Below are 16,940 nucleotides of genomic sequence, written 5' to 3' on the forward strand. Positions count from 1 at the left end.
AGATCAAGGGTGGGGGTGACTTCGCAGGATCTTTGCTGAGATCGGGCTGGGCAGGCCAAAGACTGGACCAGGGCCTAATGGGAAAGAGGTCCCAGAGGAGGCTGAGTTTGGTCTTGTCAATTCTAACGGGTCTGAGATCCCGGGTACCTGTCTTAATGTACTTTGCAGCCCAAGTAACCTTTGATTTCTAAAATGTTTAAGTACTTGCGAGGTCTCTGTTAGGGCTGGCCCGTACCTTTGGCACCTGCCGCCTTTCCTTAAATGCTGAGAGGGAGAGGATCAACGCAGCCCTGGGATTGTCCTGGAGTTCTCCTCTCAACACTTTAAATCTTTCTAATTCAGGGCAGTTAGGAGACCATCACTTCTAATGCACGGGACTCGGGCCGGGGACTGGGGCCCGGGGCGGGGGCGGGGGCTGGGGCCAGGGGATGGGGTTCGGGATTTGGGACTCGGGGCGGGGACTGGGGCCCGGGGATGGGGTTCGGGATTTGGGACTCGGGGCGGGGACTGGGGCCCGGGGATGGGGTTCGGGATTTGGGACTCGGGGCGGGGACTGGGGCCCGGGGATGGGATTCGGAATTTGGGACTCGGGGCGGGGACTGGGGCCCGGGGTTGGTGTCCAGGGTTCGGGGATCGGGGAGGGGGCTGGGGGCCGGGGGTTGGGATTCGGGACCCAACCGGGGTCCCGCGGCTGGCTGCAGTCTCCAACCCTGTCGCCTCAGAATCGCGTCAGAGTCGCGCCAGAATCGCGCCAGAGCCGCGCCAGAATTGCGTCAGAGCCGGGCGTCCCCACAATGCGCATGCGCAAAACCGGGCGCGCGGCGCCGGGGGCAGAGCGGAGCGGGCGAGACGGAGCCAATGCGCGGAGCAGAAGCCCAGGCGGCCCCACTGCGCTCGCGCCGGCCAGCCCCCTCGCTGCCGGCCAATGGGCTCTCAGCACCCGCCCCTGACGACGCGGGCACCGCCCCTTGGAGAAACGCCGCGGCCTGGCGGACGGCAGCCGTGGTAGCTGGCGGTTTGAGAGCTGGGCCAGGGTGAGGGCTCCGGGCGGCCCGCCGTCATGAGGCTGACGCGGAAGATGGTCCTGTCCCGGGCCAAGGCCTCAGAGCTGCACAGCGTGCGGAAGCTCAACTGCTGGTGAGGCCCAGAGGCCGGGGGCCGTCCCCGCGTGTCCTCCCCGCTGCCCGGCACCCCCTTCCCGGGACCCTCTCCCTGGGACAGGGCTGGGAAGAGCCGCCTAGGAATGGAGACCCCTGCCCAGCACCTCGGCCCTGGAGCGGGGACCCCAGCCCGCCCCCTCTGCTCTGGGGCGGGACCGAGAAGGGCCTGCGGAGGATGCAGAGGGGTTCGGGGTGGAGGGGGGCACCTCTGGCCTCACCTTCCTGGCCCCTGTCCAGGCTGGTCTGCCCGGTCCCAGGGGCTCACAGCCTCTGGGAGGTGATGCCATAAGCTCAGGGGGCCTTTGGGGAAAGGTCGTTTCAGAATTTTCACTCCTCCTGAGCAGTGGTATTTCACACACAGCTCCAAAACTGCCCTCCTTGCTGGAAACAATTGGAATTACCTTGAAGACTGGCTCTTGGGCTTCTAGGTAGCTTTAGTGGGCAGACGTTTCCCTCTGTGGACAGGTCTCATTTCTGACATTGCCAGCAGTCCCTGGGAGCCAGGCCTGCTGATAAGGTGGGAGATCAAGGTGATTGACACCCTTGCTAGGGGAAAGAAAGGAAACTGAGACTCTAAAGTGATGCTTCAGTAAACATTTTTGTAACTGAGCCCTGGGGGGTGCGGGGAGGGGTTGTCCCCCAGGGGACTCACTGTCCGGGAGGTGACAGGAAGAGATACAGGTGCAGATTCAAAGGCAGGGCGGCCAGGCCTAGCTGAGCCGAGGAAGGACCAGAAGTACTTCTGAAACTCCGGAAAGGTCCGCACACGTTCACTGGGGGTTCAGAGCACGGCTCCACGCGCCCTGTACACTGGACAGTTCAGGTGGCGCTCAGCCAGAAGTAGACCGTCCTCCCACTGGTGTCGGGCAGATTGACCGCAGTGAGCTCTGCCTGTTCATTAAAAGCCTTTCTCTTTGCGCTGCACTTCTGGTATTTTGGCCACAGCATCCCTGTCATTGTTTTCAATAATGCGTGCCTTTGTTCTGCATGGGGCGGTCATTCTTCCCCTAAGCAGGGAGGCACAACAGCCCTATTCCAGGCTTTCTGAAGTGTGTTTCATAAGTCGCATGTTTAGCCTTTGAACTTGGCCCTTACAAAGACTCCCTTGTTTATGCACATTAGTGAGGGAATTATCCCTCAGTGCAACAGCCTTGAGAATAGTAAATCTTTGTGTCCTTCAAATGGGGCAACCTCTGCCGTGCCTTAGTCTGCGAAGGAGCCCGCCAGTATCAAATAGTTTTGTCCAAAATCTACCAGGAAACGATTTTTGGCACCTTTGTCAGTTATCTGGGAAAGCTGTCTTTTACTTTGTCGTTGAAATCACAGACTCTTAAAGTTTGTAGACGTTTGTCATTAACTTTTGTTTTTAATGTTTTAAATTCAACTTTAACAAAATAAAAGCGCATATGTCTTTTTCTCTCCCCAGGGGCAGCCGCCTCACTGATGTAAGTATCATGCTGATCATCTCCAGACAATCCCTGGTCCCCAAGAGGCTGGTTAAATGGACAGACCGCTCCCATTTGATCCAGGCGGCCGACCAGTCCTTTGTTCCTTGAGCAGTTTTTGTAAGGCGGGACCACTCATGAAAGAAAAGTTCTGTAGCACCCAAGTGCACTGTGACGTTCCCGCACACATTCTCCTGCAGGTGAAAGGCAGGCCTCTCAGAGGAGCGGGCAGGTCCAAGGCACAGACCTGCTCCCACCCGGGGAAGAGCCCCGGTGGCTTGGTTGACTTCCAGAAGCAGTGCGCTCAGCTGGTGGTTTCTTTGTATGGGTTCCTGGACTTCACGTCCCCGAGGAGTTTCTTCACTTCAGCTCCTCCCCTTGGTCAGATCCAGCTTCACCCCGACTCCTATGGCAGGAAGAGTTGGGGCCTGGGTGGGGGCAGAGCACGGAGCTGGGCCGCTGGGCTGAGCTGTATGTCCATGAATAGATTTCTGCCCCCGCCCGCCCGTTTCTGGGATGAAATGTCTCCAGCTCGTACAGAGTGTGGGTGCTAGTCAACGGGTTCTTATTGACTTCTGTTTTGTACCTTGAACCATACCTTTTCTGAGAAACAAAGTTGGAAGTGCTGTCAGGCTGTCCAGCCGGTTCCGCCTCATTCTGTAGCTGAAGTGCTGCCTATTCAGCAGCAAAAACAAACGAAGCAAAACACCACTGTAACAGAAAACACATCCACTGCGAATGTGAAGCATTCGGACCAGGCTTGTGCTTGTTGATGTCAGGGACCCCATCTGGCCCCGTGCGTGGTGTCTGGCAGGCACACAGACATTTGGGGCTTCACGCTTCATCAGCCTCACAGGTCAGGCAGCCTGCATGGACCATCCTGAGCGCCGCTGCTCTCTTCCGCTGAGTCAGTGTTAAGATGCTCTGAGATCCAGTTTCAAGCCTGTCTCCCTATTGGCACAGCTCTGTTGGCCAGAAGCGGCTTCTGTCCTTTCCCTGGATGTCAGGGCAGCAAGAAGACAGGTTCTCTGTCCATTCAGCTCCCCTTACCGATGTCCTTCGAGGGCATCTAAAATTACGAATGCTCCGTCTCGAGGGCTGGCAGCATTTGGTAGTAATGATGCTGTTTAAAGTAGTGGAGAGGGTGCCCGTTTCTCCATCAGGTGGAGGGACGTCTGGGCTGCAGAGGGGAGCGGGATGCAGAGCCCGCGTGCTCCTGGGGCGAGGGAGGCGCCTCTGCTTAGGCCCTCGGCGTGGGGTAGGCTGCGCCTCCATCTTGGTTCTCTTGGCTGCTGGAGAGGGGTGACGTCACAGGGCCAGTGCCCAGCGACTTTTGCAAAATCACATTCTTTTCCTTCCTAGATCTCCATATGCCGGGAAATGCCCAGCCTGGAAGTGATCACCCTCAGGTACTAAATGCCGGCCCGCCCCACTCTTAAGTCACCGGGGCTGGAGGAGGAGGAGAATGTTCAGATGCCTCCTGCAGGCCCTTAGATAACCTGAAAATTCCCAACTGAGGTCTGGGAGGGCCGCTGCTGCAGGCCGGGCCCAGGCAGCACGAGGGCCTGGCAGCTCCGCCCCCTTCCTGGAGGGCACCCGGGCCTCCCCCTGAGCTCGCCTGCCCGTCCGGGGGGTCAGTGGGCGCCGCCCTCCTAATGGTGAGCAGCCGCCCCAGCGTGACCACGTCTGCCCCAGCGCGCCAGCCTTTTCCGCCCTCCTGGTTCTGTCACTGCCTGGAGCTCTGCCAGCTTCCCTGCATCACACGATCTGTCCTTGGTAATAGTTGACCTCTTCCAGAGTCATTAGCGGTTTAACAAAGGAAGCCTCGAAAGAACCAAATACTGCCTTTGGGGCTTCAGGCGCCTGGGGAGTTTGCAGGGTCAGGGGGAGGGAGGAACGCCCTCCAGCCCTGAGCTCTGTCCTGTCCGCTCTGGGCCCGGGAGGGAGCTGACCCTGCCAGATGCCCAGATGCCAGGGTGGGTGCTTTCTGCAGGTCCCCACACCTGAAACCTCAGGGAGATTTAAGCCCTGTAAGGAAGGCAGACTCCCTGTTTGGCAGCTCAGAAGGTCGCAGGACTCGCCCTGCGCGTGGGGTCGTAGGCCCTTGGTCCCGTGCAGATCCCGTGACTTACCTTCCTCATCACACAGCCGGCCATCCTGTTTGTCCCTCCCTAGCCCTCTGCTCGGCCTCCTTTGCGCCTTCCGGGGTCACCTGGTGGGTGCTGCGCCGCCCACCTTTTGCTCACGCACCCCCAGCCCGGACCCGACAGGCTCAGGCCGGCACCTTCTTGCGGGATGAAGGAATGAATGAAGGAGTGGGCCCAGGACCGGTCTCCCACCCGGGGCCCAGCTCGGGCCTGTGTGCCTTGGCTTCCCTGGCTGTAAGACCCGTCAGACGGGGGTGAAGGCAGCAGCGGCCCCGGGGTGGGGTGGGGTGGAGGCGAGCAGAGCAGGTGCAGCGGGGAGCTCGGAGCGCCAGCATGTGCAGGCGCCAGCCGTCCACTGTCACTTACCTGGTACGATGATCAGTGACGCTGCGATTTGAGCCCGCGCCCCAGAAGGCCTTACCTGACAAACAAATGTATACACTTTCATTACCCAAAGACAGCAGGAAACTTGCAGCGGCTGCGGACTTAACCCCGTCGCTGCCGAGCGCTGTCTGAGGAACTTGGGGCAAGTTGCTGGGCCTCCGAGCCGAAGGCTCCCGCGTCGTGCAGCAGGGGTTCTCACCTCCGCAGCCGGGGGAGGACAGTGCCCAGGGCTGTCGCCTGGCTGTCTGGCCGCTTGAACTGGTGGGGACTGCTGCTTGGATGCGGGTTGGCCGTCCTGTGAAGATGACGTCGTTTGGCTTTGGTCTCAGTGCCCGTGGGCAGGAAGGCTTAGTCCATTCTGGCCGCTCTAGTGGGATTTTACAGACATTCATTCCTCGCAGTTCTGAGGCCACAAGCCCGAGATCAGGGTCTAGTGAGGGGCTGCCTCTTGGCTCACAGACGGCATCTTCGCCCTGTGTCCTCACCTGGCAGAAGGGCGGAGAGCTCTGTGGGGTCCCTTTTATAAGGGCGCTGACCTCGCTCATGGGGGCCCCACCTCCTAACACCACTGCACTGGGGGTCAGGATCTCAACATCTGAATCTGGGGGACACATTCGGTCTGCAGCAACAGCAGCCTTAGCCCAGTGGGCGAGGAGGGGACTCTGGGCCCTGCAGGTTGAAGTTCTCGCTTCACCCCATGGCCTGCGCAGCTTCCCTGATGGTGAGGATCCCAAAGCCTGGGTTTGCTGGTGGTGAGATGGCGTCAGCCTCATCCCGGCTGCCGGGCGAGGTGGTGCCGAGCACTCCAGCAACCACGTTGACAAGCGAGTGTCGGGTGTGGCAGCAGCGGCCCTAAGGCAGGAGTTGGGACAGCCTGCCCAGCACAAATGCAGCGGCCAGCAAAGGGTGGTCTAGACCGGTCTGGCACGTCGGGCAGGGTCCCCTGCGGCCTGGGGCTCAGGGCATGAGGATGCTCGGCTGCCCCCCTCGAGCTCAGCCAGCTGGTCCGACTGGGTGTGCACGGGGTGATCCCGTTCTGTCAGCTCAAACCTATAGGTCTCTGCCTGGTGCCTGGGTGATTTCCTGTCTGTGGTTCACTCATAATTTAAACCCGTAGCTGTTTCTCTTGTGAACCTGGGGTTTGGAAGTTCAGTGCTCGGTTCTCAGTCACATGGGTTTTCCCGGCTGCTGCCAGCTTTGGGCTTGGTGTGTCCCAGGGAGGCTGCAGTCTCCTGTCCTATAAGGGGGCTGAGACCTCCTACCCCCAAGGTTGACTCCTCGCGGCCTCAACAGAGCGGGGTCTGCCGCTCCCACCTTCAGCTGGAGGAGCTTCCCCCGCCCCCAGGGCTTTCTTCTGGGCCTGGGCCCTCCCTTGCACTTGACTAGCCATGCCGGGTCTGACCTACTTCTAAGGCGAGGGCAGGTGGGCACTGGCCCAGCAGTGCTCTTGTCTCCGTGGGGCGGGGGTGCCCCGGTGGGCACTGACGGCCGTCTCCCTGCAGCGTCAACAGCATCTCCACCCTGGAGCCCGTGAGCCGCTGCCGGCAGCTGAGCGAGCTCTACCTGCGCAAGAACTGCATCCCCAGCCTGGCGGAGCTCTTCTACCTGAAGGGCCTCCCGTGCCTGCGCGTGCTGTGGCTGGCGGAGAACCCCTGCTGCGGCGCCTGCCCTCACCTCTACCGCATGACCGTCCTGCGCAACCTGCCTCACCTGCAGAAGCTGGACAACCAGGGTAGGTGCCCGCGGGCCGGGTCGCACGCGAGCAGGCTCCACCCCTACCCTCTCGCAGGGGCCAGGGAGGCCGGCCTCCTCGGGGTGCCCCAGGTCGTGCCGTCTGCCACCCGGCGTGGCCCCTCGCGGAGTGCAGGGTCTCGGCTGAACCCGCACAGTTGTTTCTCTGTCCCGCCATCGCAGCGCTGAGTTGCTGCTTCTCCTTTTTATCCTGCTAAGTACCCTCTGCTCCAAATGCTCACCCACCTGCCCCGGGAGCACGTGACGGTCTGGGTGGCCGGGCAGCATCGCTGCTGGTCGACAGGGTCCCAAGGTGGTGATGCCAGCAGGTGAGGGCACTGCATCGCTCCTTGACCCCCCCCACCCCGGGTTGCCTTGCTGTTGGAAGGGTGGGGTGGGGGGATGGGGGGCGCCTTCCTGCAGTTTCAACCCGCGTCTCCTCCATCACCCACGAGGCGATGTGTGTGGGCCCTTCCTGCTCCCACCTCTGGGGTTCCAGCTCGTTTCCAGGGCCATGCCTTTTTCCTGTGAATCCCCTGGCGTTCTCTGTGCTGGTTCCTGACCCTTATGTGCACGATTATTTTCTCCTAGGTGAATGATTTTAATATAAATAAACTTCAGATAAACTGTCATGTGTGAGTGAAATAGAAGAAATACAGTGTAGTCTGTTCCTTTTAAAAACCTGTCTTAGTTTAGGGTTTTCTATGAGTATCTCTCTGCTTTTGGCAAATGCTGACATTCAGATTCACAAGCAGTCACTGGCCATCTGTCGTGTCTCCAGCACCTCCAGGGCGGGATGCAATGGTGGGGGGCCCAGCCCTGCTCCCGGGGGCTGGCCGTCGGGGTGGACAGACAGCTGCCTCATCTCCGAAGCAGACCGTGCTGAGCGCCGAGGGGCCGGCCGGGCCACGGCTCGGGGGGCTCGCGGTGAGGCTGCTGATGTCTTGCCCCTCCCCCTCCCCTCCCCCCCAAGCTGTGACGGAGGAGGAGGTGTCCCGAGCGCTGGTGGAGGGAGAGGAGGTCACGGCCCCCAGCAGAGAGGACTCGGGGAGTGGCCCGCCCGAGCTGTCCTACACCCCGAGCGCCGTGGATGCCGCCGCCGAGATGCCACGGGACCCGCTGAGCCTCGGCGAGGAGGAGACCAGGTGTGGCCCGCGGGCCTGCCTGGTCCTCCCGCGCGCGGCTGCGCCTCTGGGGCTGGAGGGGGCGTGCAGCCTGGGGTCAGCCACGTGGCCAAGGGGCCCCCAGCCTGGGGTCAGCCACGTGGCCAAGAGAAGGCCCAGGGCAGGGAGCTCGTGCGCCTGCGGGACCAGCCCTCCGCAGGGAGTGGTGGACTCGGGGCGGTGGGCTAGTGGGCGTGCAGGGCCCCCTGCGCAGGAGGGAAGCCTCGTGGCCATGGCTGTGGCCGGCCGAGCCTCTGTGCAGCCTCAGGAGCCCCGGGGACGGCGGGGCAGGTGGGCTGAGGGAGGGGGCCCTCCCTGACCCACAGGGCACCTCAATTGAATGATTGTCACAGACGTTTGTGGGCAGAAACTGGACTTGGGGAACGTGGTGGAGACCACTGTTCACAGCAGGGCCCCAGGCCGGGCGCCCGCTTGCAGATGAGGCCTGCGCGCCTTGCTGCCCCGCGGCGGGAGAGGGAGGGCACATGGCTTTTGCTCTTTGTCCGGGGCTCGTGCATCATCTGTGCTCGTGCCCCACCCCCCGGCCCTGGGGGGAGCTCCAGGAGCAGGGAGGTGACCCCAGGGGTCAGAGAAGTAGAGCTGCCCCGTCCCCCCGGCCACTGCTCCTGTCCCCCCAGAAGCAGAGTCCTGCAGTGGGGCTCTCCCTGCGGACGGGGTGGGGTCCACTTTTAGGAGCCTCTTCCTCGCTGTGCCCCGAGGCGCTGGACCCACAGATGTTGTGTGAACCGTGCGGGTGGGGCTCCGTGCCCCCCGGGCCTCACGCACGCTGTCCTCCCCCCCCACCCGCCCCTGCCGGCAGCATCCAGGGGCAGCTCGGCCTGAAGCGCCCTTCCCGGGACCAGTTTCCTTCCTTCTCGCAGAGGGCGGCCACAAGCAGTCGCAAGAACAGGGTGAGTGTGACGGAGGCTGCTCTGGCCGGAAGTGGCCCCAGAATGTGGAGATTGGGGGCCGGGGGCTGGAGACACCACAGGGACGTGCGAAGCCAGGCCCTAGAGGGTGGGAAGCCGACCGTCTGGGTCCAGTGTCTGTGTCTACATCTAAGCTGGTTGGACGTGGCAGATGGAGGAGGGGTGCCTGAGTGCGCAGCGGGGGGCCCCCCCGCACCCGGGGCTGTGCCGAGGGCGGTCTGGGGGCGGGAAGGTTGCTGCCTGGGGAGAGGCCTCCCGCCTGCGGTTAGAAGCAGGGACCCTCCTGGCCAGGGCGGCGGCGGTGTCCCTGTGCAGTGACCAGGCGGCAGGCCCCATGGCTCCGCAGGCATCCCTGTAAGGATCACGGCTTGTTGGCTGAACGATAAGTAGGTCATGTGGGCAGTTGAGTGACATCGGCGAAGACCCGAGTCCCTCCAAGTCCTCTTGTGTCACTCTGGCTTGTGCTTGGGCTCGTCCCGCGCTCACAGGGATGCCCTGCTCCAGGCTCGCGGCCGGCAGAAGGGTGGGGCCGTTTCTTGCCGTGTGTCCTCTTACCAGTGCAACATCTTCCCCACGTGCCCCCTGCCCCCCAGCAGGCTCGGTGTCAGTTCCCTGAGCCGGTCATTGGCAGGGGAATGGGTCACCAGTCAGCTCAGCCCAGAGGGGGCCTCGCCACCGGCTCACGTGGGAAGGGGAGCTGTCTGAGCAGAACCAGGGTCTGTGGGGAGGCCCAGCACCTGCTCCAGCCCCTGGTGCGGCCTGACCAGAGCTGTCAGGTGTTGTGACCTCCCTGTGGCATCATGAAGGGGGGCACCACAGTCCGAGCGGGGCTGCCCGAAGCCACGGGCTGGGCCTCGCTCATTCACGTGGTGACCACTTGAAATGCGTGCAAAGCTCACGGGAGGTACAGAAGTGGATGGACTGAGGCCCCGTCCTTGGAAGTGCCAGCCCCCAGGGCTGTGGACAGATGTGACCGCAGGCTGAAGGCCGATATTGGCAGCAGTCACTTGGCCTGTGGCTAGTCTCCCCCGCGCTGCCCCACGCCGGCAGGTCACTGTCCCCTCATGACAACACTCTCAACGAGGTAGCCGCGTGGGGCAGCTCAGGGTCCCTGCACACACTTCCCACATGTTTTGGGAGGAGCCCGAGGTATGTACCGTCCCCAGTGGCAGGTCTGCCCAGCAGGTGGGCTAAGGCCTGAAGCTCCCACCACCCTCACTCCCACTCCAGGGCCTCTGCAGCGCAGAGTGGACCAGAGAGTGAAGACACTGGTTCAACTCTGCGCCTGCCATAAATGCAAACGAAAGACCATCAAACCTGCTCAAACAGGACGCCTGCTCTGAAAGCAGAGAACAGCAGGGCCATGGCTCTGCCACCGAGGGTCCCGGCCAGGCTGGGTGTCCCTGTGGGCATCGCAAGCCTCCGAGTGCAAGGTGCCGGTGGCCAGGAAGACCTGGGGACACGGGGGAGGGCTGGTGAGATTTGAGGGGAGCAGGAGTCTTAGGGCGTTGCAGAGCCAGGGCTCAGCACCCCAAGCGTGAGCCTCTGAGCGACGTCCTCACGTGTCCACACGGGCCGCATGCTCCCGCTTGCGGCTGTGCCTCAGGTCATCCCACAAGAGGGATCGGCTCAAGTAGCCGCCTTGTGCAAAATCCTTCCAGAATTTTCCTAGTAGAAATGGCAATGTTTCCCTGCTCAAATGCAGATGGACACCAGGTGTAGCTATGTGGACACGGGTGCATCACACACTAAGCACGTGTGCATTTGAGTGCGTGTTGCTGAGAGCCTGCTTCTGGCCCCTGCTGCATTGCCGCCCAGCCTCTCTGGGCCTCAGGGCTGTGAACAGGGGGTAAGTCAGTTCGTAGGAAGTCCCTGCCGGCGGTGAGTGCCACACCCGTGCCACGACTGGGGCTTCCGTCCGCTGGAGTCTCCATCTATTGCCTGCAAGGCCGCCCTCCTGCAGGCTGTGCTCCCGCGATGTGCGCATGTGTCGTGGTGTGGGCGGCCCGGCCTCGCAGGCGTGATGCTCACCCAGTGACTCTCTGTGCCCGCAGAACAACATCCTGACCGCCATCCTCCTGCTGCTGCGGGAACTAGACAGCGAGGGGCTGGAGGCCGTCCACCAGCGCGTGGTCAGCCGGCTCCAGGCCCTGCAGAAGCAGGAGCTGCAGGAGGCCATGGAGTGACTGTCAGCGGGGACCCCGAGCTGAAGCCCGGCGTCTTCCCGAGCACCTGGGAGAGCGGGGGGTGGGGGCACAGCTGCGGCCTCTGCTCCACCCCAGGCTGAGCCTCGGCGCACAGGGCTGCGTCCTCAGGAAGCCTCGCCCACCCAGGAAAGCCGAGCTTTCGCTGTGGATGGGCACCACGCCAGGGCAGGAGGGGCTGGCTGGGCAGACCTGCCCCTGTGCCCTCTGCTGTGAGGGGCCGTAGCCAGATGCCCTCCTGTATGGCAGGGCCACCTCGACTTGCCTCTTCCTGAAGGTGGGCTTTGCAGCCGTCCTCCCTAATAAATATTTTTCCGAAGTCTCATCTGGAAGCAGATGTTTCCTGAAGGACAGGCACGGCCTTGACATTCTTGTTAAAGGCGAGGGCAGTCGCGCGCGCATGTTTTCTCAGCCAGTTGTCTGACTCTGTCATGGGGTGGATTTCTGTTGACCACAGGAGACTTCCAGAACGGTGGCAGCCTTAGGGATGGGCTGCCTGCCGCCTCCAGGGACGTTTTGTCTGCAGGGCACTGGTGTCCCTTCTTGAGAGCCCCGCACGACACAGACGGTCTGTGCTGCCCGAGTGAGAAGACCTGGACAGCAGGCCTGCCGCTTCTGTCTGGGGACCTGACGCAGCTGCGTGGGAAGGGACAGCCTTCTGGAAACCGCGTCTTATGTTCTCCTCCTTTGGGAAGAGTCGCAGGCCTTGCTGCGGTGACCAGGATGCGGGCGGTGACTCCACAGCCCTGGGGTCCTTCCTGGTGCCCCCAGTGCAAGGGGAGGAGGGTGCCCTCCGAGCCGTTAGGGGAGGTCCTTTCTTGCTGGGCTTGAAATGACCGGGACTGGTGTCCTGTCGGGGCAGGAACATCCACGTCCCTGTGGGAGCCGAGGGTGTGTCGGGTTGCATGAGGGCTGCACAGACCCAAGGGAGACTGACCACAACGTGTGCAAGAAACCAGCCCGCAAGACCACCGGCTCCGGGAAGGTGAAGCTGCACTCGTGGTGCAACCGCCTCGCGCTGGCCTCGTGGGAGGCCCCGGGGAAGGCGGTGGTTCACCTCGGGGCCCCCCTGTAGTTCTCAGGGCAGGGGGTGAGGTCTGGCCGCGGGAAGCGAGGACTCGCCACGCGGGGCCGTCTAGGACGGGTGGCCGCGGCCTGTGCACGTGCCTTCTCTCGTGTTTACGGGACGTTGGATGCTCTCAATAAAGCCCCGTCCTGGTTAGAACGAGCTGGGCGTGCTTATGTTTCGTTAACACCCTCCCTCTCCTCACCCACCAGGCGCGGCTCACACCCACTTCCCTGCCCCACGATCTGGTACGCCTCAGTCGGGGACCCTCAACTCGGACCCCGGTCGGGGTGAGCTGCCCGCCTCAGCGCCTTGACTCTTCAGTTCCCCGCGCATCCACCCCTGGCCTGGATCCCAGGCCTCCGGTCTTTGTGGGCACGTCACAGTCCCAGCTGTGAACTTCACCCCAGGTAGCCCTGAAGGTGGGGTTTCGGAGCAAAGCAGGTGCTGGCACTACAGCCTGTGTGTGTGTCCTGTTGGCCCCCGTTTAAGGAGGAGAGGGCTGAGACCCAAGAGGACACATCGCTCGTCTGAAACGCTGGCCAGTGCAGTCAGAGGTGGGCCAGACGCACTGTGTGCTCCCCACGGAGCTGCTGCCCAGGAACGAGGGCGGTCACTCTGCATCTCGGACCCCACCACTGGGTCACCTGGGCCAGCAGCCCCTGTGCTGCACGCAGCGTCCAACACTCGTGGCAGGACAGGCCGAGATCTGGGTCCTGACCTGACGTGGGGCGCTGGGCCAGGCTGCAGTGCAGCCAGAGCCAGGAGGTGGCCGGTGTCCCCCCGCCGCCAGAGCCTCCCACGTGGAGGCGACACCCCGTCTCCCGGCCGCCAGGTGGGTGGGGACCCCGAGCACCCCCCCACTCTGCTGAGCTGCAGACCCTCCTCCCTCAGCCCCCTCCCCCCACCCCCCAGCGGGTCAGGAGGTGAGCTCTGAGTTCTGGGGAAGACTCAGCCGGGGGTGCCCTCTGATCGTGCTCACTGGGGGCGACTTTCAGGAGGAGCGGGAGTGGAAAGGAGCCGTCCAGGGGCCACGTACCCACCTTGTCCCCGAGCCCAGGGCTGCCCTGTTTGCAGGGGGACACTGGGGCTTCCCTCTGATGGTCATCCTCCGGGAAGCGTTTGTGGGGCCTCTGTCCCCAGAGGGGCTGTGGGATGCTCACGGGGCCCCCGTCAAACCATTTGGGAAATTAGACCAGAAACAAGGGGTCCTGGCTGCCAGCATCCCCTGAGGACAGCGGTTCTCCAGGGCGCTGTGAATGGACACGGGCTCTGGTGTCTTCCCGGGGAGCCTGCGGTTCTGAGGGGCCCCGCCAGGGCGTGGGAGCACCTGGGGATGCCGAGCGGGATGCCACCGTGGCGATCACCGGATCTTCTCGGGCCGAGGAAGAGCGCTGGCCCAGCTAGGAGTGGATGCGAACGGTGGCCTGGCCGAGTGAGGCCAGCAGTGCCGCCAGTATGAGTTGTGCCTGCCCTGTGCTCCCGCGGCCGCTCAGCCAGCCAGGGCGACGTGGGCACGCGGGACCCCGAGCTTGGTCTGTGCCCTGCTGTAGCCAACCTGAGTGTCTTCATCCCTGTTCAACACGGGCCCTGGTCCCTGGGAAGTCGGCGTCTTTCTGCTCTTGCAGGGCTGTCACTTTTTGCTATTTATACGTAAAGGGCAAAGCTGCCCATCACAGCATCACGTGAGGGAGGTGGGTGGCCACAGCTCACCTGAGGAGCCCGACACATGCCCTGCCCCCTCTGCAGACACTGGTGGGCAGGGCAGGGTTGGAAGAGACAAACCTATGAACCTTAGCCAGGCCAGGGGTGTAGCATCTGCGTAAACCCTTCCTCAGGACGTCAACAAGTAGCCAGTACGGCGTCACCGTACCGTCCCCACGTGCCCAATGGGTGGGACTGCCGACAGGTGAGCACCTCAACAGGTGAGCACCCCGACAGGTGAGCATCCCTGACAGGTGAGCAGCCCGACTCGACCATCAGACTGAGACAAACACACTACACGTGGCCTTGATGTCCCCTGGCCGGACTGTCCAGGGTCTGGGACAGTGTCTGAGGGCCTCCCCCCACCCCCCTGCATTTAGGCCCTCAGGGGAGGCCCCTCCCACAGTCCTGTCGTGAGCGCACCTGCGCAGGAGCCTCTGGGGTAGTCTTCAATGCTCTCCAGCCCTGCCGAGCCCCGCCGCCGGCACGATTACAGAGAAGGGCTCTAGTTGAACCTGCTGCACAAGTGTCTACTTTGGTGGATGCTCTCAAAGTTCCATCACCCCCGCAAGACTGACTCATGGGCTGTGTTCCCTGGAAAGCTCACAGGAATAGCAGTGTTTGCCAGGGCCTGAAATTATAGTCTTCATGTAGTGAGACAGAATGCAAGAACGCTGAGACAGAAAAACTATGCGTTTGTGGTCACCTGCGTCCCAGAGCCTGCCCGGGCAGCCTCCCCGGTGGGCACCAGGCTCAGGGAGGGGGCCATGGCTTCGGGGGAGCTGCCCTCCAGGACCGTCCTGGGCCTCGGGGGTGCTGTTAGGGTTGAGAGGGGCTCAGGGTTCAGGCCCTCCCCACCCTGCTCAGCCGGGTGGCCCTAGACCAGTGGGGCTGAGGGGGGGTTGCAGGAATCGTGGGGATCCGGCTGCTTCCCAAGCCAGGTGGGTCATCACCCCTGCTCTCCAGACCACGTGGACGCCTGCCCAGCACCCCAGTGCGCAGCAGACCCCACCCGGCCCCTCCCAGGGCCCTGTCCCGGCCTCAGGGAGCCCGACGGTGATGCCCGGTCCCTGGCTCACCCCGTTCCTGGGCCTGCAGCACTTTCCTTCCCCAGCCGTGTCCCCTGAAACGTGCCCTTGGCCTCACACCCCACCCCCATCCTGTTCTGAGAAACTGCTGCACACATGCTTTCCTGCAGTTGAGGCCCAGTCTTGTTGTCTGTGGCGGGGGGGCAGGATTCTGAGGTGGCCCCAGGTCCCAGACCCCTGGCGTGTACACCCTACCAGATCCTCACCCCCAAATGGGGGGCCAGTCTGTGAACGTGACGGATATACGGCCGTATATGGCCAAGGTGAAGGGGTTGCACAGATGTAGTTAAGGCCCCTAATCAGGTGACTCTGAGTTAACAGAAGGGAGTGTCCTGGCGGGCCTGCCCTAATCCGGTGACCTCGGTGCCCCACCTCACCCCCCTCCAGGCATCCCCGGATCAGGGCTAAGGAGGCCGAGGGCCTTCCCTCCCTGAGCTCAGCAACTAGGAGCAGAAGACACCCTCCTGCTGCCACTGGAATTCTACCAACAGGCAGCTCAGAAGGGCCGAGGTCCAGGTGAGACCAAACCCAGCCGAACAGGGAGCCCCCTTTTGCTTGGGGAGCCCAGGGGCTGGCTGAGAGGAGGAAGGGGGGCGACAGGGAGGGAGGAGCAGGGCAGGAACTGGGCCCGGACACCTCGGCCCTTCTGCAGCTGCCGCAGCCTCTGCCTGGGCCTCCCAGTTGCTGGACAGGCGGCCGGTGGCACCGCGGCCGTCCTTCCAGCCTGGCAGGCAGCCTCCTGTGTGCCCCGCGCAGGACGCCCTGGGGAGCGCTGAGTGCTCGGAAGGCAGGCAGCAGGCCTGGAGGGCGCGTCCACGCCTCGGAGGCCAGCACGGGGCCAGGTCCTTCACGGCTGCTGAGGCGACCGCCAAGTGCTCGTTATACCAGCATCCGACGACACTGCACATTTAAGCCAAACCAACCCGAAAACCCTGGAAAAGTAGCCTTCCAGCGCTCCTCCCCCCTCCCCCAGGCTGGGCATTGGGCACCCTGGGAGGGGCTGGCCCCAGCACTGCAGGGGTCAAGTGGAGCCAGGCGAGGGCGAGGCCGGCACTGGGCAGTGCCTGGGCCAGCGTGGCATCCTGGCTGGGGCGGGCGTGTGGTGAGGACAGAGGGGACACGGCTGCCACCAGCCAGGGTCGCCCCCAAGGGAGTCGCCACCCCTGAGCTCCAGCCTCCCGCTCGTATGTATAGGCATGTGTGCGCACATACATGTAGGCACATAGGTGTGCACACGTGCACACACGCACAGGCACGCTCACATATGCACACACACTTACACACATGCACACATACTCAGGTTTCTGGGCCCTGGAAACTTGCCCCTGGTCTTTTGAGACAGAGGCTCAGACCGCTGGGGGACTGTCCCCCCTTGGCATGCCCCAGGGCTGGCAAAGCAGACCGGAAGGTCTCCAGCTCCAGAAATGGCCACCCAGGAGCCCCCAGGCTCTCGGCAACACAGTGAGGCTGGCGTGGGCCCCCAGCACAGGTCAGCCCAGCCAGGCCTGCGGCGCCCAGGAGCCACCAAGGCTCCCTGCCAGGGTCTGTGGGGACACGAAGGCAGCCTGAGACGGTGCGCCCCAGCCTGGGCCCGACAGGGAGACCCCCTCCCACCCGGGGACCCCCAACTTGGCCTGTGGGCCTCCCCACAAAACGCCCTGGGTCCCAGAACCTCATCCTGACCTCTAAGGGTGCCAAGGGCAGGAGTGCAGGCAGAGCAGCCCTGGGCGAAGGGCCCAGGTGACTGCAGTGGGAACACACGTGGATGGCAGCCTGCGCAGGGGTGACGGGGACCTGCCAAGCACAGACCACGAGGTCGACATCCAGCTCGTCCTCCCGAGGACCCTGGTGCCGGCGCCACACTGCGGAGCGAGGGCCGCCTGCCCTCAGCCACCTGCCCCGGGATGCTTGGCTCTGCT

The 16,940-nt window shown here is 63.2% G+C and overlaps 1 protein-coding gene across 1 annotated transcript; it reads left to right on the forward strand.

Annotated features, from left to right (window-relative positions):
• Positions 1-953: 953 nt before the first annotated feature.
• Positions 954-11,488, forward strand: CFAP410 (cilia and flagella associated protein 410). Its single transcript, XM_061192825.1, has 7 exons — positions 954-1,137; positions 2,587-2,605; positions 3,968-4,014; positions 6,639-6,868; positions 7,841-8,012; positions 8,851-8,941; positions 11,014-11,488. Exons 1-7 carry the CDS (start codon positions 1,061-1,063, stop codon positions 11,143-11,145), a joined length of 768 nt encoding a protein of 255 aa, XP_061048808.1. The 5' UTR covers positions 954-1,060; the 3' UTR covers positions 11,146-11,488.
• The last annotated feature ends 5,452 nt before the right edge of the window (positions 11,489-16,940 follow it).

Source organism: Eubalaena glacialis, chromosome 6 (assembly GCF_028564815.1).
Source record: "Eubalaena glacialis isolate mEubGla1 chromosome 6, mEubGla1.1.hap2.+ XY, whole genome shotgun sequence".
NCBI classification, from domain to species: domain Eukaryota; kingdom Metazoa; phylum Chordata; class Mammalia; order Artiodactyla; family Balaenidae; genus Eubalaena; species Eubalaena glacialis.

Coding starts and splice junctions, on each gene's coding strand:
- CFAP410 (XM_061192825.1), top strand. CDS start 1,061: ATGAGGCTGACGCGGAAGATGGTCCTGTCCCGGGCCAAGGCCTCAGAG. Junction 4,015..6,638: donor CTGGAAGTGATCACCCTCAG/GTACTAAATGCC, acceptor GTCTCCCTGCAG/CGTCAACAGCATCTCCACCC. Junction 8,942..11,013: donor CAAGCAGTCGCAAGAACAGG/GTGAGTGTGACG, acceptor CTGTGCCCGCAG/AACAACATCCTGACCGCCAT.